This window comes from Phoca vitulina, unplaced genomic scaffold (assembly GCF_004348235.1).
Source record: "Phoca vitulina isolate PV1807 unplaced genomic scaffold, GSC_HSeal_1.0 scaffold3, whole genome shotgun sequence".
In the NCBI taxonomy this organism is placed as follows: Eukaryota; Metazoa; Chordata; class Mammalia; order Carnivora; family Phocidae; genus Phoca; species Phoca vitulina.
In genome coordinates, this window is record NW_022589706.1 from 51186931 (window position 1) to 51213678 (window position 26748).

A 26748-nucleotide genomic window follows, 5' to 3' on the forward strand; every position below is an offset into this window, starting at 1 on the left:
GACTCCTCACTGAGGCAGGGCCTGATGTGGGGTTCCATCCCACAACCCTGAGATCATGACCTGAGCCAAAATCGAGAGTCGACCGCTTAACCAACTGAGCCACCAGGTGCCCCTTGTGAAAGCAATCTTGATATTAACTAATAATAATGCCATTTCATTAAAAAAAAATTAAAGTGGTGTTTCTTTCATGCAGCTAAACAGGAACTTGAAGATAGTTTCATATTTAACACTAGCTGTGGGCCTGATTTTCATTGACTGACTAGGCTATTTTAGGAAAGTAAAATTGAGTCCAGTTATTAGGAGGGTTAATCCTAAGTAGAACTCAGTTAATTATTACTTGACAGTCACTGGTCAGTTTTTTAAAAAGTAAAACATACTGAGTAGGTTTTATTACAAGATACACTCTTCAGCAAGATAATAGAATTTTATTAATATATTGAAAAGTAATTAAGCTGCTTTTCTCCTTTCAGTATACCATTTGATAAGAAGAGGACTACTTTTGTCAGAAAAGAGAAATAAGTCCAGTTTTTTTTATTTTAATTTTTTTTTTTTTTATTCATGAGAGTCAGAGAGAGAGAGAGGCAGAGGCAGAGGGAGAAGCAGGCTCCCCGCCCATCAGGGAGCCCGATACAGGACTCGATTCCAGGACCCCGGGATCATGACCTAAGCCAAAGGCAGACGCCCAACCATCTGACCCACCCAGGCGCCCCAGTCCAGTTTTTGTTTTGCTTGTACTTGGCTACTGACATTCAAGAAAGTATATTGGGTAATTTTAAAGCTAGCAATTATAAACCATATAGTTTGTTCAAAGCAACTGTAATAATTCATGTTTGCTGGCCCAGGTCATGAGAGCAAACTGCTTTCAGTAGAAGTAAGTCAATTATATGAAACAGTATTTTTCTAGATAATTAGGGTAATAATTACAAAGGTATCTAATATTTAGTCACTGATTTCCCTTAGTGACTAAATATTTGAAATAGCTGCCGTGCCCTTGGAATGAACTTTAAATTCTTATCCTCCTACCAAGCTGGACGCATTATGAGACAAAGAGGATGGTATGTATGTAGAGGTCTGAGGAAGGTGTAAAACCATAGCTAGAGGGCACCTGGGTGTCTCAGTCATTAAGCGTCTGCCTTTGACTCTGGTCAGGGGATCAAGCCCCGCATCAGGCTCCCTGCTATGCAGGAAGCTTGCTTCTCCCTCTCCCACTCCCCCTGCTTGTGTTCCCTCTTTCGCTCTGTCTCTCTCTGTCAAATAAATAAAATAAAAAATCTTAAAAAAAAAAAAAAAAAGAAACAGCTAGAGAAGCATTTTACCCATTATTTCAAAATAAGCTGAGAACCCATAGCTTCTAATGTCACCCTTCAAAATGGGCTAGTATAGCATTTTCCAAGATTTTCAAACCTAAGTTTTTTCTTTCAAATTATTCTCACACAAAACCTAATACATACTATAGAATAGATACGTAAGGAGTTTCCCTTTGTGGTCCATATGTCTAGGGATAGGGAGGGAAGCAGAGATCCCACACAATGAGTTCCTGCCCCAACAGCTTCTGCTGATCCCTACAGTGTTTCTGAAAATCTGCTCCCCAGATCCTATTGATCAGAATCAAACCTACTGAATCAGCACTACTATTTTCCCTCTGGCCAAAGGTCAAGAAGATACTGTATCATATGATGGAGTATTGGGGCTAATGAATAATAAAAGTTTGCTGACTGATAAAAGTTTGTCTATTGAGAAAATTTGGTTCACTTGAAATAGTCATGTTTGAATACCAATCAGATGCCCTTTGTCATTTGTGTTTTGTTTTTCCATAAGTGTACAAAGTAAATACTTCATCTTCATAGCATAGAAAAGTGAATTAAAAATGGAATGATTATCTGCAAAGCTGTAGTAATCAAAACTGTGTGATAGTGGGACCAAAACAGATACATCGATCAATGGAACAGAACAGAGAGCCCAGAAATAAACCCATGCTTATATGGTCAATTAATCTATGACAAAGGAGGCAAGAAGATACAATGAGGAAAGGACAGCCTCTTCAATAAATGGTGCTGGGTAAACTGTTGAGCTACATGCAAAAGAATGAAGCTGGACCACTTTCTTACACCAAACACAAAAAGAAACTCAAAATGAATTAAAGACCTAAATATGAGACCTGAAACCATAAAACTCCTAGAAGAAAACATAGGCAGTAATTTCTTTGACATTGGTCATAGAAACATTTTTCTAGATATATCTTCTAAAGCAAGGGAAACAAAAGCAAAAATACACTATTGGGACTATACCACATAAAAAGCTTTTGCACAGTGAAGGAAACCATCAACAAAACTAAAAGGCAACCTACTGAATGGGAGAAGATATTTGCAAATGAGTTATCCAATAAAGGGTTAGTATCCAAAATATATAAAGAACTTATACAGGGGCGCCTGGGTGGCTCAGTCATTAAGTGTCTGCCTTCGGCTCAGGTCATGATCGCAGGGTCCTGGGATTGAGCCCCACATCGGGCTCCCTGCTCAGCGGGAAGCCTGATTCTCCCTCTCCCACTCCCCCTGCTTGTGTTCCTGCTCTCACTATCTCTCTCTCTGTCAAATAAATAAATAAAATCTTAAAAAAAAAAAAAACTGCTTTCATTAAAAAAAAAAAAGAACTTATACAAGTCAACACCCCAAAACAAATAATCTAATTAAAATGGGTAGAGGACCTGAATAGACATTTTTCCAAAGAAGACATACAAATGGCAAACATACACATGAAAAGATGCTCAACATCATTCATCATCAGGGAAATGCAAATCAAAACCACAGTGAGATATCACTTTATACTTTTCACAATGGCTAGAATAAAAAAAGACGACTGTTGGCAAGGATGTGGAGAAAAAGGAACCCTTGTGCAACTGGTGGTGGGAATGTAAATTGCTGCAGCAACTATGGAAAACAGTATGAAGATTCCTCAAAAAATTAAAAATAGAACTACCACATGATCCAGTAATTCCACTAATGGATATTTACCCAGAGAAAACAGAAACATTAATTTGAAAACATATATGCACCTCTATGTTTGTTGCAGCATTATATCTAATAGCCAAGATATGGAAACAACCCAAGTATCCATCAATATATGGATGCATAAAGTAAATGTGGTATGTGTGTGTGTATATGTATATATATACATATATATATGATGGAATATTACTTAGCAATAAAAAAGAAGGAGATTTTTGCCATTTGTGACAAATGGATGGACCTGGAGGGTGTTATGCTGAGTGAAATAAGTCAGACAGAGATAGGCAAATACTATATGATTTCACTTATATGTGAAATCTAAAAAACAAAAACAAATAAATAACTGATGGTTGCTGAAGGGTACAGGGGTGGGAGGATGGGCAAAATGGGTCAAGGGGAGTGGGAGATACGGGCTTCCATTATGGAATGAATAAGTCATGGGAATAAAAAGTACAGCATAGGGAATATAGTCAATGGTGTTGTGATAGTGTTGCATGATGACAGATGGTAGATGCACTTGTGGTGAGCTTGTCAAATCACGAGGTGTACACCTGAAACTAATGGAACATTGTGTGTCAACTGTACTTCAATTGAAAAGTTTTAAATTATTCGCCCTGATGGTATGAAGAAACAGGCTAAGTCAGCAATAGAGACAACTAAATTATGCTTTGTGAATTTAAATGGGGGAATTACAAAATAGTAGTAAAGTTTATCTTATTTTAATAAAATCTATCATTACAGCTTCTTTTTACTTTTTTAAAGATTTTATTTATTTATTTGAGAGAGTGAGTGCGAGAGAGCACGAGCTGGGGAGAGGGTCAGAGGGAGAGGGAGAAGCAGACTCCCCACTGAGCAGGGAACCCGATGCGGGTCTCGATCTTGGGATTCTGGGATCATGACCCGATGCTTAACTGACTGAGCCACCCAGGCACCCCATTACAGCTTCTTCTTAAATTACAAATCTGATTGGCAATTGTCTGCTTAAAAATCCCCCATGGTTCCCCACTGCTCATTAGATCAAGCTCAGATCATTACCCAGGCCACAAAATTGGACTTGGTCTGGTTCCAACCAGATGTCGGAATCCCCCCAATTTCTACCTGATCTGTTTGTTCCCTGCACTTATGCTCCAGCCGCACAGAACCTTAAACTGTTTTCCGAACAGACCCTGTTATGAATTTTCTTTTTTTTGTATTATAAAAGGAAAACATGATCCATCAGAAAATGCTGAAAAGAAAAAAACCTGAAGTCATTTCCATAATCTCAGCACAGTTTACAAAGTGGTGTTGTACTCTGAAAATGAAGAAATGGATGGAGCACCTGGGTGGCTCAGTCATTAAGTGTCTGCCTTTGGCTGAGGTCGTGGTCCCAGGGTCCTGGGATTGAGCCCCGCATAGGGCTCCCTGCTCGGCAGGAGGCCTGCTTCTCCCTCCCTACTCCCCCCTGCTTGTGTTCCCTCTCTCGCTGTGTCTCTCTCTGTCAAATAAATAAAATCTTAAAAAAAAAAGAAAATGCAGAAATGGAGACACAAGCCAAGGAATGTAGGCAGCTTCTAGACTCTCTGCAGGGGCTCCAGAAGGAACAGTCCTGCTGATACCTCGATTATAGCCCTAGTGAAACCCATTCTGACCTCTAGACTGTCATACAATAAAGCTGTGTTTTCTTAAGTCGTGAAGTTCGTTACAGCAGCAACAGGAAACTAATATCATACCTTATAAAATTTAAGACAGTAGAAGAGCATAGTATATGCCTATTTTAAAATGTATTTTGGCACTAAAGTCCAATGGTTTTATTCGGCCCCATAGTTTTTGAGAAAGTGTATTTGGGAAGTTTCCCAATGCTATAGAAATTTTACAGATAGTATTTTATGATAACCTTGGGTTATAAGTTAAAAATAAAAGTTGATTATATAATGAAGCTGCACAATAAGAGCTGTGCTATCAATGAGGGTAGGAACCATATTGATTTTGTTCACTACTGATATTTAATATTTATAGAGTGCTGGGCATATGGCAAGTACTCAGTAAATGTGCATGGAATGAACTGAATGAGTGAAATCAGATTCTTAAACATTCTTCTGAGAGAAGCTACATGAATACTCATGCATAGGTAATTATCACGCTATTTTGATTAGTACGTGTACTAAAAGCGGGCTTTTCTCTATTGCCAATAATGTAGGCAAATTCAAGCTCTGGACTTTTTTTTGTGATACATGCATATGAAAGAATACATAATGAAAAGAAGTGGTAGTAAAGAAATATTCATTGGTGAAAGAATAAACCCTTCAAAAGGGCATTTACTAACAAGAGTTCTAGAGCTCAGCAGTTTTTCTGAAGCTGTGAGCTCTGCTTCTTTGGCAAGGTATATCCATTTATCATTTCAGCCATTTACCACCGTTGAAGCAGTTTACAGCAGAAACATTCTGTGGTAGGTTCACTGAGTGGGCCAGTGTCTCTTCTTTTCAGGTGGATGAGCTCAAGAGCTAAAAAAAAGATTATGTCTTCCAGATAATTGCCACTCCAACACCCCATTGACTACTTACAGAACCTTGTTTTCAGGTCAATAGCATGAGTGATCTCAAATAAAGCTGTTTGAGAAGGGGCACTTTTCTGAGACTTTTATTAAATAGAATATAATGGAGAATCAATAAGTAAACAAACAAACAAAAAGAGGTTTACCCATAAAAGATGTTACAAAATCCACAGATAGTCATCCATTTCCTCCTAATTTTAGACCTAACACCGAATTTACTTACCTGGTTTCCAGCACAGATAAGAAGTAGTGAATCAGCAGCAGCAAAACGGCACTGCATGGGCTAACAAGAAAATAGCACAAAAAGAAGTTGTATGAAGCCGTAAAGTATCACCATCAGGAGCCCCCAGGAGATTATAGTAAAATTACCAGTGTAGAGGCCTCTGGGAGGCGCAGCCCGTTAAGCGTCGGACTCTTGGTTTCAGCTCAGATGGTGGTCTTGGGGTCTTGGGGTCGTGGAATCGAGTCCCATGTTAGCTGTGAGCTCAGTGAGGAGCCCGCTTGTCCCTCCCCCTCCCCCTCTAGTCCCCCCCTTATTTATCTCAAATAAATAAATAAATAAGTCTTAAAAAAAATTACCAGTGTAGCATAATGATTTGGGAAACTGATTCCATTTCAGCAGATTTGGTTCAAATATCAGCTTTACTACTTACTAACTGGTGACCTCAGTTTCCCCATCCATACAACAGAGACTGTAATAGTAGTTACCACATAGTGAAAAGGATCAAACTACACACAACAAGTAAAAAAAAATGTGTTTGGATATGGTAAGTGTTAAGTAAATTTTATGTTTTTCTTTTATTAATTTTATTATCATTATTGCCACTTATAAATCATGTAATCTTAGGGAAGTTACTCAGTCTCCCTGGAACTTAGTACCCTGCCTTACCGCACATGGTTGTAACAAAAATCTATGTATAGGGGCGCCTGGCTGGCTCAGTCAGTAGAGCCTGTGAACCTCCATCTTGGGGTCATAAATTCAAGTTCCACACTGGGCATAGAGATTACTAAAAAAAAAAAAATTAAAATTAAAAAATTTTTTAAAAAGGAAATGTACATGGAAGCCATTTTTAAGCTGTCAAATAATAAATATGTGTATTTTAAGATTTTATTTACTTATTTATTTATTTGAGAGAAAGGGAGACAGAGAGCACATGTGTGCTGGGGGTGGTGGTGGGGAGGAACAGAGTGGGAGGGAGAGGGACAAGCAGACTCGGATCCTGACAGGGGGCGAGATCCCAGGACCCAGAGACCACAACCCTGAGACCACCACCACCACCACCACTGGAGCCGAAATCAAGAATTGGCCCGTTCAACCGACTGAGCCACCTAGGCGCCCCAAATATTAAATATATTCTTAAAGGAACAAATCATCCTATAACCTTTCGTGGTGTAACCAAAGAGCTACAGTGAAATAGACCAGAAAAGGGTGGTGTGGTCATAATGATCTTGAATCATCAAAAATGCATTTAACTAATTTCATTCATTTAGCCAACTAATATTTATTTGATTTTTTAAAAAAAATTTTCATTGTTATTATTATTTTTTTAATTTGAATTCAATTAGCCAACATATAGTACATCGTTAGTTTCTGATGTAGTGCTCAGTGATTCATCAGTTGCGTATAACACCCAGTGCTCATCACATCACTTGACCTCCTTAATGCCCATCACCCAGTTACCCCATCCTCCCACCCAGCTAACGAATATTTATTAAGGAACCCCAGAATGCTATGTGCTGTACCAGGCCCTATCGGGTGGATCCTCCCTAGGACTTCCTAGCCTGATACAAAGTTCGAATACTTCAAATGTGATATGATACATATTGTAATAGATCATAGAAGTAGGAGAAAAAGTACCTTGAAGGGATACTTAAGAGAAATTATAGTTGAATTAAGTGGGTATTAAAAGCTCAGAAAGAGGGGCGCCTGGGTGGCTCAGTCGTTAAGTGTCTGCCTTCGGCCCAGGTCATGGTCCCAGGGTCCTGGGATCGAGCCCCGCATCAAGCCCCGCATCGGGCTCCTGGCTCTGCGGGAAGCCTGCTTCTCCCTCTCCCAGTCCCCCAGCTTGTGTTCCCTCTCTCGCTGTCTCTCTCTCTGTCAAATAAATAATTAAAATCTTAAAAAATAAATAAAAAAAAATAAAAGCTCAGAAAGTACTTGCCTCTCTGGGGAAGAAAGCATTCTCAGTAGTTATGGAGGGGTAAAAAGGCATAGCATGTTTGGGAAATTATGGAAAATCCAAGTATGTCCTGGGGATGAGGTGGATGAGAGAGAAGCCTACCAAAAAAAAAAAAAAAGTGGGGCCTTGTAGGATTTGCTAAGAGATGTGTGTTTGTTGAGGTTTTACTGTTATCTGGAGTTGGAATTTTTGTTACAAGAAATTGGAAAAAAGAACATTATTACACAAGCTGAGGGACTCACAAAATCAGCAGGAGGCCGAAGATAAGATTTGGAAAACAGAAGAAAACTAAGGAGCTCCCACAGGTCAAAAACCAGTACAATAGCTGTTTTTTAGTTAGCCTGGCAGGAGCCCACCTCCACCAGTACAGGCAGGGTGGTTCTGCAGGTTCCCTGAATAGATCTGAGTGTCCCAGGGTTTCAGTGTAACCACCTCCAGAGTCAATGCCCTGGTTAGGAGGATGCAATCTCTTTCCCCTTCAGTTTCCATAGTAAAAGAGGGGGCACTGAGTCCTATCAAAACCACACACAATAGCAGATTCTCCCAAAATAGGAAAAGGAAGCTTGATAATTGACAACAAAAACAAAAAGCAACCCACAAAAACAATTCCAATAGTCAGCAATACCACCAATAACAAAAAAACTAATACAAGATTTTAAATAGGCAGTGACAAGATCAGACTCATTTGTTCAGCAGCAGATGACTATAAAATGACTTAAATGATGTAAAAGCGGACACATTGAAAAATAATTCTCTTTCCTTCTTCTGATGCCCAGGTTGATATTTGCTCTCCCTAATGACATTTTACCATTTTCTTGCATAATCAAGAACATATGCATATACTTCTATGTTTTTTATCATTTTGGTTGCTAGGTGGATGGGATATTGCTTTTTATATATTAATTTTATAGTCAGCTACTCTAATGAATTGTTTTATTGCTTATAATAGTTTCTCAGTTGATTCTCTTTGGCTGATCAATTTTCCTGGTGTGGCAGGCAAAATAATGACCCGCCCAAAAGGTGTTCATATCCTAATCCCTGGAACCTAAGACTCTTTTTTTTAATTTATTTTTTTATTTAAAGTCAATTAATTAACATATCATGTATTATTAGTTTCAGAGGTAGAGTTCAGTGATTCATCAGTCTTCTACAACACCCAGTCCTCATTACATCATCTACCCTCCTTAATGTCCATCACCAGTTACCCTATCCCTCCACTCCCCTCCCCTCCAGCAACCCTCAGTTTGTTTCCTATGATTAAGAGTCTCTTATGGTTTGTCTCCTAAGACTTTTTTTTTTTTTTTTAGTAAAGTGATAGAAGTTTATTACGCAAGGATACAGAAGAAGCTCTTCAGAGTGAGAGGGGTCCCAACAGGACTGCCACTGAGGGCTTTTAGGGTTGGTCTTTTATAGAAAGCTAACCAGGGAACTTAAGTCCTTTTAACATCTCTTGATATCACCATTGAGCAAGGACTAGTGATAACACCTTCAATGGCTTACTTCCTTTTTAGGGTCTGGTTATTTTTTGGTCACAGGTGATTATCATAAAAAGACACCCACCCCACACGCCTAGGGCTGGGTGGTCCAGTTTGTTTCCTTATCTCTGGTTTCCCCACACTTCCACATTTTGGGATTTCTATGAGCCTGATCACATAGCCCCCTCCCTATCTGTCTCTCCCTACCAGTCCCTTACTCATCCTCCCCCCACCCCCCATATAACCCTAACTGCCATTACGGAATAGGATGATGACCACTCTGGCTGCTTCAGGCTGAGAAGGGACGGCGTGAGGGTATGGCAGTCAGAGTACACTCAGGGGTTGGTCAAGAGGTCCATGGTGTGGCTCCAGAGAGATGTTGGAAGGCATGAGGCGACACAGGCATCGGGCAAAGACAGAGAGAAAACAAAGACCAACGATTATTCCCACCAGCAAAATGGCATCTCTGAAATATTAACCCCAGTCTCCGAGCCAATCGAACAATCCAGGAGAGACCCTGATTTTGTCCACTTGGGCTCAAATGTCATTTATTAATTGTGAAACCTTATAAGAATTGTCAGTTATATTGAAACAGCACCTGTGTGGGGGCGCCTGAGTGGCTCAGTCGTTAAGCGTCTGCCTTTGGCTCAGGTCATGATCCCAGGGTCCTGGGATCGAGCCCCACATCAGGCTCCAAGCTCTGCGGGAAGCCTGCTTCTCCCTCTCCCTCTTCCCCTGCTTGTGTTCCCTCTCTCGCTGTGTCTCTCTCTCTCTGTCAAATAAATAAATAAAATCTTAAAAAAATAAAATAAAATAAAAGCATTTAAAAAAACAATACAGCACCTGTGTGGAAACTCTTTACAACCTAAGTGATGCTCTGAAGTAGTAGTCAATGGTTGCCCGATTTTCTAGAAATCCTGCCCTAACTTCGCTTAGTTCTTGATTTAGAGCATCTAATGCTTGGGACGTGTCATTTAAGGTTCTGCTGAGCAGGCAGACAGTTTGTTTTATCTCATGATGTAAGATTTTTCCAAGTGCTGGGAGTCAATTTTTAGACTATACCCTTTACCCAGGCCACATCAGAGGCCACTGGCTACCTTGTGGGAAGAATGCTCTTGGTTTCCATGATTAATAATGTCTTTCAAAGCCTAAATGAATGTCATTTCACACTACACAATGTTACTCACACAAATCAATTTAAATCAATTTAAAATTTGGTTTAAATAAATGAAAAGATAGCACTATTATATGAAGACATCAATGCTCTAATTAAACTATAAATTTAACCCAACAAATATACCATTAGGATGGAGATTTCAAAAAAGATAAGATTTTCCAGAAAACCTGAAATGTGCAAGGTTAGCCAGGGGAATTCTAAAAAATAAGGATAGTGGGGTGGGGGAGCAGTTTGTCTGATGTTAAAACATTATAAAGATACAATGTTTTAAAGCTTGAAAAGTAAGCTAGATCAATAGAAGAGGATAGAAAGAAAAGATATAGATAAAAAATATATAAAGTCAATGCAAGAAAAATAGATTATTCAGTAAATGATAATGGGACAACTGGATAGCCATCAGAAAAATCTTGGATCTCTACCTTAATTTTTTATACCACATTAAATTTCAAGTGGCTCAAACATTTAAACATAAAATTGAATCCATAAAAATGCTAGAAAAGACATTAAAGATTTTTTTAAGATTTTATTCATTCATTTACTCATTCATTTCATTCATTCATTCATTCATTTCATTCATTATTCAAAAATCTTACATCGTGAGATAAATTGCCTGCTCAGCAGAACCTTAAATGACACGTCCCAAGCATTAGTTCTAAATCAAGAACTAAGCGAAGTTAGGGCAGGATTTCTAGAAAATCGGGCAACCATTGACTACTACTTCAGCATCACTTAGGTTGTAAAGAGTTTCCACACAGATGCTGTTTTAATATAACTGACAATTCTTATAAGGTTTCACAATTAATAAATGACATTTGAGCCCAAGTGGACAAAACCAGGGTCTCTCCTGGATTGTTCGAGAGAGGCAGAGAGAGCACACAAGCAGGGGGAGAGGCAGAGGGAGAAGCAGGCTCCCAGCTGAGCAGGGAGCCCAATGCGGGGCTCGATCCCAGGACCTGGAGATCATGACCTGAGCCGAAGGCAGATGCCCAACCATATGAGCCACCCAGGCGCCCCTAAATATTTTTTTAAATACTCTCATCAGGGAGAAAGCCTTTCTTCCAAGCTTGACATAACTCCAGAATCCAAAGCCACAGATATTCACAGCAGATACTGATAAATTTGATACATGAAAAAAATTTCCAATAATGAAAAATGTTGATAACAAAATGTTTAAATTGACAAATCAGAGTGAATATTTACAACATATTTCAGATGTAGTGCTTGTTTCTTTGCTTTATAAACAGCTCTTGTAATTCAGTAAGAAAAAGATCATAACACAATTTTTTTAAAAAATAGGGGAAAATAAACAGAGAATACTTGGCAACTGCTGGATAAATGTGGCAGATCTATCTGAACTGATTTTAAATGATCTTTCAGGGTTTCAGGGGCACCTGCCTGGCTCAGTCAGTAGAGCATGGGACCCTTGATCTCAGGGTCATGAGTTCATGCCCTATGTTGGGCATAGAGATTACTTTAAAGAAAAAAAAAGTTTAAAAAAAAAAGTAATACATAAGTGATCTTCCAGATATATTACTAAGGGGAAAAAAAAGCAAAGGTACAGAAAAAAAATGTCGTAGTTTATCATTTGTTTTTAAAAAAAAGAGGAGGGGAGGTATTTAAAAGACCACGTTATCAATTTTATTGTTGCTAAAACAAATTACCACAAATTTAGTGGATTAAAACAACACAGATTTATTATTTTACATTTCTGGAGGTCAGAAGTCCAAAAGGGGTTTCCCTGGGCTAAAACCAAGGCATCACCAGGGCTACATTCCTTTTGGTGGATCTAGGTGAGAATCCATTTCCTGGCCTTTTCCAGCTTCTAGAGTGTGCTCACAGTCCTTGACTCATGGCCTTTTATCATTCTAGTAGTTGTTTCTTCATCACCTCTCATTCTCTGACTCTTCTGTCTCTCTCTTCCATCTTTTAAGGATCCTTGTGATTATATTGGACCCACCCAGATAATCCAGGATGATCTCCCCATCTCAGGACTCCTAATTTACTATGATCTGAATATCCTTTTTGCCATATAAGGTAACAACATAGTGTCAAAGAAACACCAGAACCATGTTAAAGTGGTAAAATCAGATTTTATTCAGGACTATTGCAATAGAGGAAAATAATAGGGTATAGAAGTGAATACTACACGGACAAGTGGGGATTTACAGCCAGGGAGGAGGGTGTGGGTCAGTGGATAGAAAATTACTAAGAGGAAACATCAAGGGTAAAAGGGGATTTCTGGCTAAACCGACTTGACAGGATTATTACTCAAGGCAGGCCAGGGCGATTAGGTATCGCCTGGGGAATGGTGGAGGATGAGGAATTTACTCAGGTATCTAGAATGATTAGATATCAAGAGTGGGTTCCTAGCTAAATTGACCTAACAGGGTACTTGCTAAAACTGGGCAATGCAAAGACAAACACGGAAGCCCAAAGGTCAAGACCTGGTTGAGAAGATGGCTCAGGGGAGCCTTTTATTAAAGTTCGATCAAGGAGAAAATCTTTATCAGGAGTCTTAGGAGGTCTCCAGCTCTCAGGCTGGTTACAGACTGATCTAGGACAACTACTATTACCTGGCTCACAAAGTTGGAAGGACATTAAATCACTACATCAGGCTTTTCATCTGGGTAGAGATAAATCTTATCAATTGGTCAAAAATATTTACTGGAAAAATTTGTCAAAAATAGTTCAGCAAGTAACTTCTGCCTGTGAGGTTTTTCTCAGAAACAATCCTCTTGGCAGAAGACTTGCACCTCCGGGCAGTCAAAGGACTGGAGGCTATCCTGGAGAACACTGGCAATTAGACTTTACCCATATGCCAAAATCAAGGTTTCCAGTATCTGCTAGTATGGGTTGATACCTTTACCAACTGGGTAGAGGCCTTTCCATGCAGGACTGAAAAAGCACAGGAAGTAATAAGGGTTTTGTTTCATGAAATAATACCTAGCTTTGGCTTGCCTAAGAGTTTGCAAAGTAATAATGGTCCCTCCTTCAAGGCTACTATCATCCAGGGGATATGGAAGGCCCTGGGAATAGACTATCACATACATTGTGCTTGGAGACCTCAACCCTCAGGAAAGGTAGAAAAAAATAAATGATATCCTAAAGAGACACCTATGGAAGTTATCTCAGGAGACCCAGCTGTCTTGGACTTCAACCCTCCCTATAGCATTAATCAGAATAAGAAATACTCCAAAAATTCAAGGAGTTAGTCCATATGAATTGGTATATGGACATGTCTTCCTAACCAATGATTTTCTGTCTGACCCAGGGACAGATGCCCAAATTAAACATATAATATCTTTAGCTCAGTTGCAGCAACAACTATAACAACTATCCAATAAACAGCCATAGGAAAAAGGAACTCCTATATATCAGCCGGGGGATCTAGTGTGGGTTAAAACATTACCCACTAATTCCCCTTTGATGGAAGAAATATGGGAAGGACTATATCCTGTCATTCTCTCTACTCCCACTGCTGTTAAAGTTTCAGGTCTCAAGTCCTGGATTCATCATTCCTGTATTAAGAAGTGGACATCAGACCTCGACAATCCTGCAAGTGATCCTCCCACCTATTCCTGTGAGCCTATAGAAGACCTTCATTTACTATTCAAAAAACAAGGCAAGTGACCCTAAGAACCATGATTTTGGGGTTACTTTTACTATGGAAGGTTTTTTTTTTTTTTTTACTATGGGAGGTTAGTTTTACTATTTGAGGTTTCTTTGACATTCATTCTCCATTGCTGTTCTATGAGATTGTATAATAAATTCTACTATAAATGATCTAGTTGAGTAGATTTATTATTCTTTAAAAAAAAAAAGATCCAAGAGGAGATACCTTATAATTACATACCAGTTTACAAAGTGCTTTCACTTATATTATCTCATTTACTCTATCAAAAATCCAGTAAACTAATGAACTTTGGAGGTAGAGAATTTTTCAGCCATTTAATCCTTAAAAGCAAATAACTTCCAAGGCTGAAAAATCTGAGGTTGACTTTCAATAATCTGAGGCTGTCTCTGGATAATTTCCAGAGACACATTTTTTTCCAATGTCTTCTAAACATGGCTAGGTGTGAATGTGAGGTCCCAAAATGCAGTAGTCAATTTACCACCATGTTGAGGATGAAGCTGGCACACAGAGAAAGGCAGACTACTCAAGTGAACCATAGAAAAATGGAGCTGGATCCATAGAATTAAGGCCACCCTGAAACCTTCCCAATTTCGGAACTTTATTACTTTTTTTTTAAAGATTTTTATTTATTTATTTGAGAGAGACATAGAGAGGGAGAACCAGAGAGAGAGTGGGAGAGAGAGAAGCAGACTCCCCACCGAGCGGGAAGCCTGATGCAGGGCTCGATCCCAGGACCCTGGGATCATGACCTGAGCCGAAGGCAGAGGCTTAACCGACTGAGCCACCCAGGAGCCCCCGAAACTTCATTTCTGTGAACCAATAAATTTCCTCATTGTTTCAACCAGAAATAGTTTGTATTCTGCTGTGTGTAACTGAAAGCATACTGTCTGATATGGCATCAATTACACTTTTACATGTATTCAAAAAGCTGAGAATAGGGCCTTGGAGGAGGAGAAGAGTGCCTTGGAGGAAGAGAAGAGCACCCTTGATTGGGGAGGGAGGGGTCTAAGAAGTCTGGACAGTCTGTGTCAGTTCATGGGTATGTGTGTAGAAGGGGGTGAGGGCAGCAGACTGATTGGAAGAGGAGGCAAGAGAAGAGGAAGGAGGTCAATGAAAAATAAAGATAAATTTCATACACTTATTAGCCCAGCTCCTTCTAAGTTGTTTGGACACTTTTAACTTTGAAAGGAAACTCAGAGCATAGTCATTAACCTGTAAATAAAAATAGTAATTGCTGCTTTTTATAATTAAATTTCAGATAGCACTGTAGTAGAGCAGTGTTTCTCAAACTCCAGGTTTTCTCATAACATGTTTAGGTATTTGTCATGTCCAAGTCATGTCATGTCTAAGTCCTATTTTTACCTGGTATTTTCTTTTAAATCAGTAATAACCGAGGGTTATTTTGCCCCTGTGAGGGCATTTGGCAATGTCTGAAGATATTTTGTTTGTCATAACTAGGTGCTACTGGCATCTAGTAGATAGAGGGCAGGGATGCTACTAAAAGTCCTATAATCCACAGCGTGGCCTCCCACAACAAAGAATGGTCTGGTCCACAATGTCAGCAGTGCGAAAGATGAGAAATCCTGATTTAAATCAGCTCATTTTCGGGGCACCTAGGTGGCTCAGTCAGTTACGTGTCTGCCTGTGGCTCAGGTTGTGATCCCAAGGTTCTGGGATCAACCAGGATCCCTGTGTCTGTTGGGCCTCCCTGCTCAGTGGGGAGTCTGTGTCTCCTTCTCCCTCTGCCCCTCCCCCTGCTCATGCTCTGTCTCTCTCTCTCAAATAAATAAAATCTTTAAAAAAAAATCAGCTCATTTTCTCCTAAACTTCATAATAACTAACATTTATTGAGCAACAGTGTGTTTTGAATATTGTTCTAAGTGCTTAATATGCAATATCTCATTGAATCCACACATTAACCTATGTAAATATTACCATTAAACCTATTTTACAAGTGAGAAAACTGAGGGTTACTTAATGCCCAAGGTCTAATAGCTAGTAAGTACATGAACCTGAATAGTATGATGCTAGAGATCCTGAGCTTAACCAATGAGATCTAATTTCTATCACTACTATAAATGAAAACCAGTATCACATGCTTCAAACAGTAGAAGCAAATATAAATAAATTCAATAGGAGCACAGTGTTATTAAGCTCTAGCTGAATATTGTCGCCTGGTGGAGTCTCTGTATCTACAGCCTGTGGCTCTCTCTTAAAACCAGAGACTTAAGTGTTAAAGAGGTGTTAAAGACATGCTAGTTACTAGTATCCAACCAAAACTTCCTCCTCCATATAATCAAAAGAAATGAAGACAAATTTAAAGGGGAATAACTTTCCTAATATGTGACTCAATATTATATAATACTGTGTGTTTGTGTGTTTGTGTACCACTTAAAATCCCAACTCTTCAATAATATAAAGCCCTGGGATGTTCTGATTCCCCGTGAATTCGATAGTACCTGGGTTCAAATTCTGAATCTGCTACTTACTACTGGTGTTATATTAGGTGTGATTTAATACCCTCATTCATAGAACTAGGACAGTAGCCTCTGCCTCAGAGGGGTGTGGTGAGAATTAAATGAGATACAGACTCTTGCAAGATTCCTGGCAGAAAATGACACAGCATAAAATAAATATTCGTTCCCCTCATTTCCTGAGGATTCTGTGGTCTCTTTCCAGTACTGGCTTAGATTTTCATATGCTCGCACGATTATACAAGCTCTCTAAGAGCCATGGCAGGACAGGCAGCCACAGTTGGCTCCAGACTATTACAGCAAACAAAGAGCTGCTTTCAGTCCTATCCCGAGGAGCTATTAAGGCCTCTTGGGAGGCACTGGCCTTTTGAGCTGTGCTGTGTGGCCACCAACCATCCCTTCCCACCCCCCAGCCTCCTGTGAGAGTTGCTGATGATCCAGGGAAGATTTATGGAAATTGTAAGCATGTAGACCCCGTGACAGTAATTCTAATAGATGGCGCAAGTCCCTGGAGATTGCTGGAGGGAGGAAAGAGGCCACGGAGAAGGAGGAGCCTTTGTCCCTCGGAACAGAGTTGTGGCTCCATCTTAATTTCTTTACACACACACACACACACACACACACACACACACACACACCTGCTCCAATTTTAGACCTGCCATTTGACCATGCAGTCATTGAGTTATGGCTAAAGGCTATACTTTAAATATTCCCAGCACTTCCTATAGATTTAATTTGCAATTCTGTGATATCAAGTAAAGCAGAGTTCAACAGAACATTGGTATTATTTTCTGCTTGGTGGTCAGAAGACCCTTTTTGTCTTTATGCTGTGACTCTAGAATTTCTTCACTACTTGATTCCTGATAACTTTACTCTTCTAAAATATTGCTTTAATAAGGCTTGAGATTTCATGCCATAATTAGGGATGATGAAAATGCAGATACAACTAGAGTTAATGCACTGCCAAATTCAAAGTATCTCCTCCCCACTAGAATATAAACTTCTTGGGGTCAGGGAATTTGTTTTGTACCCTATTATATCCCCCTAAGTGCTAACATAAGTAACTAGCATATGGTTAGTACTAATAAATACTGTTGAATGAATAAATGAGAGTTCATACTACGGTAGTTGGTTGTAGCAGTCAACATTTCCTTTGTTTACATATGTATTTTTTTTCATGCTTCTGGGCTTTCCACATGTGGCATCATCTTTCTGTAATGCCTTCTCTCTTCCTTTTACTCCTCTATCACCCCTTCCTGATTTGGAGAAAGTCCATTAACTCTTTAAGCCTTGTTTCTTTGGTAAAAGTCTCTGTGACCCTTATCTTCCTTCTCAAATTAACTCTTTCCCCAGCTGAACTCCTGTAGCCCTTTGCACATAATCCTGTTAGATTTTGTGCTGTAATTATTTGTTTATAGGTCAGTCTCTGGCACTAGAAATGAACTCCTTGAGGGTTGTAATGTATTTCTTTTGTATCCTCATCCTTGGCATGGTGACTAGTTTATGGTCGATCTTTAATAAACGTTACTGACTGAATGAATGAATCTTGCAAGGGGTCCTCTATCCTGCAGGGCTCCAGAAAGGTCTCAGATCCCTTATAAGGAGTGCATTACAAGATCACTTCCTTTAAATGCTTTATTTTGGATAGGAAATCTTCTTGCTCACCATGGTTTCATTCTATAAAGCCCTTCCCCTGTACTCAAATGGAATGAATGGTGTGGAAACACAGAATAAAGCCTATAAATAAGGGATTTGGAAATGGTCAAATTTCAAGGTGGGACTGATTATCCTGGGCTGCTTCTCTGTAGATGTGTCCTGATTACCCTGATGCCATACAAACCTTAAAGGTAGTGATATTTTGGGAGGGTTGAAATATTTCTCCCAAGGAAAAACAAATGGTTGGACTATCTGGGACCAGATTCCTGTTGGTGTAGTACAGGGGAATTATATTGTGTAAAGCAGTATCTCACGTCTCCAGCTATAAGAGGATTGTGGCCTGTTCAGGTTGCTATGGTTGTGACCATGACAACTGCGAAAAACATGACAGAATGCCAAGAAGAGGGTGTGGTAATGACCATAAGCAAGAGAGAACAAATGGCCAGGACTAGGGACTGCCTAGGGTCCCCAGAGTCCAGCGGTTGTAATAGGCAAGGATTCAAGACTATATTGGAAGATCTGACTTCCACGTTTCATTATTTACATTGATGCAAACCCTGAACAGCTCGTAACTAATCTCTATTATTCATCCATTCTGCTTTAAGTAACTCTGAGGAGGGGAATGGAGATGGGGGAAGCAGCCTAAGAACATAGGGCACAATTCAAAGGCCTTCAGCTCTTGAGAATAGGCACTATTTAATTAAACCAACTGTGAATTTGTGTGGGTGAAAGTAATAGCTGCTGATTCTTAGGGTATTTTTAAGTTGCAGCCAGTTGGGATACTCTCCATGCCTATATATGGTCCTTCATGCTAAAGGACCTCATGGAGATGGGTGGGCTGAAAACACAGACTCCTTGAAACTGTATCATCATCTCTTGGTCTCTGACAGCACATAAGCAGCTTGCCCTCAGGGAAACTTCAGCAAGGTTAAAAGTTAAGCTGCACATCTGACATACTCAGTAGTGACTCTTCCATCCCCCAGCCCCCACATTGTTGCTAGGCCTCTTTGAGATTAAAAGAGACTTATTTGTTTAGTCCCTATACACTTTCAAGCTGCTTAGCTACCACATCTTATGCACAACATGCACTCCAGGCAAACGAATTTTCAGGGCACAGCAGACTGATGCGGCAAGCAAGCCTACCAGATTGAACCCCCTGAGCCCATATGCTATATGAAGCAAACCAAAACACAGCTGGTAGAGTTAATTTTAGGCTTTCTGACCTTGGCAATGTCCTATCAATTTGGGAAAAGCAGCTTTGATAGGTTCAAAAAGGACCCTTCCTCCTCCTTCTCCCAACACAGCTGCCTGGGAAAGTGGCTACATGGTTTAAGTTTAGTGGGAAAAACAATTAATTATGGCCAATAATAAACTTGACAGATCGAGAAATTCAGTATTTATTGAGCAAGTGCAGAGTCCATGCAAGAAATCTTTTATGATTTTTGTCTTATGAACTAAGATTCTAACAATTGTACTGAAAGTAACACCTTCTAAAAAGTTCTAAGACTGGCTTCTCGAAAACAAAAATCAATTTCGAAGTCATGGTGCTTCAAAACAGCAAAACTGGGCTGACAATGATAAGAGGGTTAGTAGTTTTATTAAACTATGCTGTTTATAAATATAACAGGAATTTAAATATAAGGAGTAAATATGTACTATTCATTTCTGAATGCACAGGATCCAATTTTCTGAGAACCAAAAATAGGTAAGGTCCCTGTAATATACGCTCACATATAACATGGACTTTTCCTTCCTGAAACTTATACAATTTTTAATTTTGTTTTTATTTATTTTATTGCCTGTATTTCCCAATGACCTACAGGATTCATAATTTTTTTGCTCCCAGAGGCCATAGTAGACGATAAATACTTGTTCAGTGGATAAATGACTTGCATCCCATCATTGTCTTAAATTTAATATTCTGCTGCACAAACCTCACCTTCAAAAGAATGAACAGTTTGGGAGGGTATTGGGAAGATTTCTTCTTCAGCTATAACACATTAAATAAGCTTTGTGTTTTGATACTTTATGGCTTTTAGTGATAAATGAATGCACTGAGACACACCAAGTTTCATGAACCAATCTTTTATACTTCCATTCTTTTCTATTATATCAGAATAATATGTCCTTGAGAAGCATTTATAACCATACACTGGTTTGTGAATAAGCATACATGGTTGTTTTTAATGAAGCAAGGTACAGAATTAAAATCTGAAGAGCATTAATAAGGGTTAGGTTGAATTGCTAGGTATGTTAAGTGGGATTTTGTAGCATGCCAAAATTCATTTAGGATATATCCATTCTAATTTAGGTCATCCTGGGAATGGGGAGAGGGAAATGGGCTTTACTGAATTCAAACTGTACTTATTAGCTATGTGATTTTGAGCAAGTTAAATACATAACCTCTTAGCATTAGTTTCCTTACCTATAAATGGGGGAAGTAATACCTAACACCAACTGTATGAGGCAGTGTAAGGAATAAATTACATAAGGATAAAATATATGAAAAGCTTAGCAGAGTGACTAGACCATCAGAAATATTCAATATATGGGGGCGCCTGGGTGGCTCAGTTGTTAAGTGTCTGCCTTCCGCTCAGGTCATGATCTCAGGGTCCTGGGATCAAGCCCCACATCGGGCTCCCTGATCGGCAGGAGGCCTGCTTCTCCCTCTCCCACTCTTCCTGCTTGTGTTCCCTCTCTCGCTGTGTCTCTCTCTGTCAAATAAATAAATAAAATCTCTAAAAAAAAAAAAAAAAGAAATTCAATATATGGTAGCTATAAAAACAATCTTATGAAATAAACTAATTAGACGGAATAATTACCACATCAGTCTAGATGTTATGTAACCAAAATACTGCTGCACAACAGAGTGCATTTTATCAGGTTACTAAAGATTTGTTGCCCAGGTATACCTTTTCTAGTATTTGCTGTTCAGGTATCTATTCTTTCACAATTAGATCACATTTCTGAATCAGAAGGGATCAGCTACTTAAGAAATATGGAGGCCCAGATTTAGCCACAGGGTTTGAATTTAGTGTTTCTTCTCTCTGGCATTAACAGCATTTGCTTTTACTTTTATATGTAAAAGAATATCTTAATATATAGGCAGAAAAACCTGGCTAATATGAGGGCAAGGAAAGAATGCTCTAGTCCAAAGAATTATTGTCTATAACAGCAAATTTTAAGTTCCCATCATTAATAATACCTTTCTAGTCCTCTTCAAAAGGAGACCTGCTATTTATTTTTCTTTTTTGTTATGGAAAATTTCAAAACAAAACAGACAGGAGAGTGTAAGGATCCTCGCGTACTTGTCTACCTGGCTTTGACAACTATCAGCTCATGGCCAATCTCATTTCATCTATACCTACTTCCCTCTCCTACATTATTCTGAAGCAAATCCCAGGCATAGTATTTCACCCGTGAATATTTCAGCATATATTTATAAAACATACGGGCTCTTTAAAAAAACGTAACTACAACATCATCATCACAACTGGGTAAATGGTGATCAGAAACCAGAGATATCTGGGAAGAGAAGTAAAGAAAGAACAAACTCAGATGCTTACAGGTAATACTTTGCTATGTCTATCCTTATTGGGCATGTAAATTCCTTTTTGGAAGCCCATCTTATGGATTCAAATACTTTTTTTTTTTTTTTAACTTGTAGCAAGAATTACTACTAAACTCCACTCATTGGGCCAGAGACACTTGTGGTATTAGCCAAAGACTTGCCCCTCATGTAGCACACTACCTACACTTGTGAGTTCATTGGCCAACCAGCCTCAACTCCAAGCTCTAACAATGTGCAGGGCTTCAAATACTATTTACTTACTGAGGTCTGCATTCATGCCTCTAGTTCAGATCTCCCTACTCCCCCTTTGCACAGTAGTCAAAACTCTACCTGACATCACTACTTTGATGTCTAATAGACATCTCAAAGCTAACATATCTAAAATGGAATTTTTAGTTTTACCCCCAAATTGTGACTCATATCTTCCCTATTTCAATAAATGGCTATTTCCATTAGTTGCTGAAGCCAAAAATAATTGGAGTAATCTTTGACTCCTTCCTTTGCCCAACCTCCACAATTAATCAATCACCAAGTGCTGTTGGTTTTACCTTGAGATTATTAATTTCTCCTATTATTAATGACACTACCCTAAGCCAAATCACAACTGAGAAATAATTGGACTATTAGAATAGTCTTCTGGTTTTCCTCTGGAATTATATTCTGTATTATTAACATGACACCTCTATCATTTCTAAGACCAATATATTTAAGTTTTATCGACTGTTTATTTCAGGCAACTCTCCTTGAGATATGAAAAGAAGAACTCAGCAGGTAGTTTAGCAGAGTCTCTCCTCTGCCCATCATTATCCTGATTCAGTGTCATAGAATTCATCTAAATTGTGTTAGAACATCTAATTCTAATAGAATTCATCTAAATTGTGTTTAGATGAGATTTTATTTATTTGACAGAGAGACACAGCGAGAGAGGGAACACAAGCTGGGGGACTGGGAGAGGGAGAAGCAGGCTTTCCCTGCTCTCTTTTTTTTAAAAGATTTTATTTATTTATTTGACAGAGAGAGACACAGAGAGAGAGGGAACACAAGCAGGGGGAATGGGAGAGGGAGAAGCAGGCTTCCCACTGAGCAGGAGCCCTGATGGGGGGGGGGGGCTCAATCCCAAGACCCTGGGATCATGATCTGAGCCGAAGGCAGACACGCTCAACTGACTGAGCCCCCAGGCACCCCAAATAGCTGTACATTATTTAAGTTTTGTTCAGATACTTTGAAAACTTACCTGTGGATTTGATGCATGTTGTGAATAAAGAGGATGGACATCTCTTGTGTGAAATAAATGGGTACTCGAATTGATAATGTTGTGGTAGGCTGCTCATCAGTGGCAATGCTGATTAAGCATTTATGGGGCCCAAGACCATTATAACCATTGGACCTTCTGCTGCGCAAAACATTCTAGAGGCTGATTCAGTATCCGTTATACAGAGTCCTGCATTTCGGAGTTAAGGGGTTCAGGGCCAGGCTTTATAATCTATTAAAGAATGCTCCACATACCTTGAATATGTCACTACAGCAGTTTTCCCAGCTACTGATGACAGCCTAACTTGCCTGTCGAAACACTGATGGACCCTGACCTGTCCTAGTTCAGGGTTTTAAGATACAACCATAAAACGACAGGGAGCTTGATTTAGACTTTCTCTCTTCTGGCCGAACCACACCCAAACCATTCCAAACACGTTAAACTTCCTTCTGTTTTTATTTACTAGCAAAGAGACTCCATAACCTTTCATCATCCTTTGCTGAACACTTGCAGCGGGCAGAACTCTGGTGGCAATTCCATCCCTCACTGCAGAACCCTGACATCCCAGAGTTGAAGCCCACTTCCTTCCTAACTGCTGAAATCCAGCTAAGCAGTTCGGAGGGCTCTGCCACGACCCCCAACTGGGTGGACTGGCCTTCACTGGCCTGATGGCTCCAGTGCACTCGCTGGGCGTGGTCCGGGGCTGCAAAGATGTCCAGAACTTGGCTGACCCACGGCCACAGCGGGAGGAGGAGGGTGGGCGTGCGCCGCTCTCGCGAGAGCTCGCGGCGTGAGGGCCGCGGGGGGCTAGGGGCTAGGAGGGGGAAGAGGAGGAGGAAGAGGAGGAGGAGGGAGAAGAGGAGGAGTACGGGCAGGTGCGGCGAGCAGCTCAGCAGCCGCGGCGGCTGTTCTCCGGGGAGCAGGCGTGTGGCCCTTTCCCCGCCTTCTTTTCCTTCCCCTCCCAGTGAGTGATTCGGGCGTGCGCTTCCCACTTCCGCCCCCTCAGCCTGCCATCGGAACTAGGAAAGCCGAACAAGTTGTGGCCGTCGAGCAGCCGGCGCTCCCCTTCCTCCTCCTCTCCTCCTCCTCTTTTCTCCTTCCCTCTTCTTCCCTGGCCGCCGCCGGAACCGCCGCCGCCGCCGCCGCCCCGAGGCCTAGAGACCGCCGAGCCCCCCAGCCCACGCCGCGGCCGACATGAGCTTCTTGTTGTGAGTAGCCAGGCCCCGCGCGCGCCGGCTTTGTTCGGGAGACCAGGGCCGGGGGCCCCAGCTCGCCTTGCCCCTTGCTGCCCGAGCCGGGCATTCCCATGGAGAAGGTCTCTGGGAACATGCCCGGTGCGCTGGCGCTGCCTCACGGCTGTCGCCTCCACAACCCGCTTCGAGCTCGCCTGGAGCCCTCCAGCCCCCAAGGAGGCTCATTCTCCCCGGACCCCAAGTCCTGACACACCCCGGTGCCTGGATCTGCATTTCTCCATCACCCCGATTGTTCTCTTCTCTCTTCTCTTGGGTTTGTGGGTTTGGACGCCCAGCACAGATACCACCCACTCCCCCTTATGCCCCCTTCGCGTCGCGTGCCCGGTGGCCCCGTCTCCGTTTCACTTGCCAGTTGCATTTTTCTGGGTCCCAAGCATAGAAAATCGGGGGTTATACTTTTCCCTGTCACCCCAGCACCCCTTTAACTTCCCTCTTAGGTTTTAGGGGTGGAAAGTTGGGGTGACAAGTCCTGTGGATATAACACCCTTAATGAGGCTGCTTTCGGGTCGGGATCCCATGGGTCTTGGGGTCTGGAGCAGCTCCTTACTTCCCCGAGGCGCCCTTCTTCCCAGTGTGCTCCCCTGAAAAGTACGGGCTTTATCTTTTTAGACAACCACCAAGTAGTCTGAGTATTGTGCCCCGGGGTTGATTAGGTCCGCTGGGGAGTTGTTTTGCAAATCATTTGTAAATGCCGACTTAACGTCACATTTAGGGCTGGTCATTATTTCATTTACTTAACCTTTATTGTAGATGAGTTTGGGGGGATGGGCAGAAAGATGGGATGGCCAAATGGGGGTATGGTGGCAGCAGCCAGCCTCAGGTCGTCAGTAAACAGGACATTACACCCTTGGAATTCCTCTTTTGAAAGCTTCGTTGTGATTCACCTATGTTTAAATCGGTGGTTAGAAAGCTCATAAAAACTCAGATTGAAACTCGCACCATATACTCCTTTACTGTTGTGGATAGAATAGCATTTTTCTTCACAACAATAACAATAGCAGTTCTGTTCCGATTCTCCCACCTGTAATTTTTAGTCATCACATTGGCACTTGGATCCTGAGAATTTAATTAACTCTTAATTTCACGTGCTCAGATGTAGAATATTAATCGTTTTTCAAGCATTCAAGCAATACTGAGTGATCACAGAAGGCTAACTGGCAGGCCGAATTGCTGTTTCTCATATGCACAGGAGGCCTGGCTTGTGTCACCCTGCCTAACGTATGTGAGTTTGTGAAATCTCTTTCTTAGCCTCATCCTAGAAGTTGATTCTGAGTTTGTCATGTAGGTAGTGCTAGATGAGAGGGCTGGGTGACTTTGTGAAAGACTTTGTTTCCTATTTTAGATTGACTCAAGATACCCAGGTATCTCAGCTTGAAGCTTCTCATGTTGACTATATTTTACATTGCTGATGTTTGATTTCTTCAAGAATTTAAAAGCTGTCTTCAGAATAGCAATGTAGGTGATGTCCATGACTGCTGCTGATGGGCTTATGTCTCTTGGAACTCATAGCTAAATTGGTTGGAGCAGGGAAGAACCATATTTGGCTGAAACTAGGCGATGGAGAAGGTTTTGGTGGTATTTTCTGAATACAAATAGAATAGTATCCTATTTTTACATGGCTCAGTATTTAATAGTTACAGAAATGCAGTGGACAAGTTCATTTCTCCTGAAGCATACTAGTTACATAAGAAAAATCTTGCCATAACGAATATATATATATATAGCACCTTAGAGGGTTTGTACTATTTGGAGCACAATTTTGCAGTCAGGTCTCATGTAGCAGTTAATGTATTCCCAACATATTTAGCCATTGTGCTTGACAATACAGAAAAGTAAATCCAACCTTCCTGGTTTGGGGTTTTGTACACCAGTAGTTTAAAATCTAAAGTGGAGATCTCATAGATAGAAATAATTATTATCAGACGTGAAAGAACAAAGTTTTGGTTATTTCATATATATGTTATTTGGTATAGCTTTCTGAATATTATTTCTCTATCAGTAGGTAAGCAGAGAAATTAAGAGTTGCAGGTTAGGAAATAAATATAAATATTTTCCTCTAGTTCTTGGAAGCCTACTTGTTTTTTTTTTTTTTTCCTTTTCAAATTATCATTTTCATCTTCTTTTTTTTTTTTAATTTTTTTTATTGTTATGTTAATCCCCATACATTACATCATTAGTTTTAGATATAGTGTTCCATGATTCATTGTTTGTGCATAACACCCAGTGCTCCATGCAGAACGTGCCCTCCTCAATACCCATCACCAGGCTAACCCATCCTCCCAATCCCCTCCCCTCTAGAACCCTCAGTTTGTTTTTCAGAGTCCATTGTCTCTCATGGTTCTTCTCCCCCTCTGATTTCCCCCCCTTCATTCTTCCCCTCCTGCTACATTCTTCTTCTTTTTTTCTTTCTTAACATATATTGCATTATTTGTTTCAGAGGTACAGATCTGAGATTCAACAGTCTTGCACAATTCACAGCGCTTACCAGAACACATATCCTCCCCAGTGTCCATCACCCAGTCACCCCATCCCTCCCACCCC

General features: G+C 40.4%; 1 protein-coding gene and 1 non-coding gene across 2 annotated transcripts in view; one reads left to right on the forward strand and one right to left on the reverse strand.

The window, feature by feature from the left end:
- Positions 1-21790: 21790 nt before the first annotated feature.
- Positions 21791-21941, reverse strand: LOC116630349. The gene has a single exon (XR_004298945.1). It is a non-coding gene; the product is annotated as a small nucleolar RNA SNORA62/SNORA6 family (small nucleolar RNA).
- Positions 21942-23742: 1801 nt separating this feature from the next.
- Positions 23743-26748, forward strand: part of MOB1B (MOB kinase activator 1B) — a 65809-nt gene continuing 62803 nt past the window's right edge. The window contains exon 1 of the mRNA XM_032400513.1: positions 23743-24162. Coding sequence (XP_032256404.1) covers positions 24149-24162 — 14 coding nt within the window. The 5' untranslated portion in view covers positions 23743-24148. The remainder of the gene's footprint in view (positions 24163-26748) is intronic.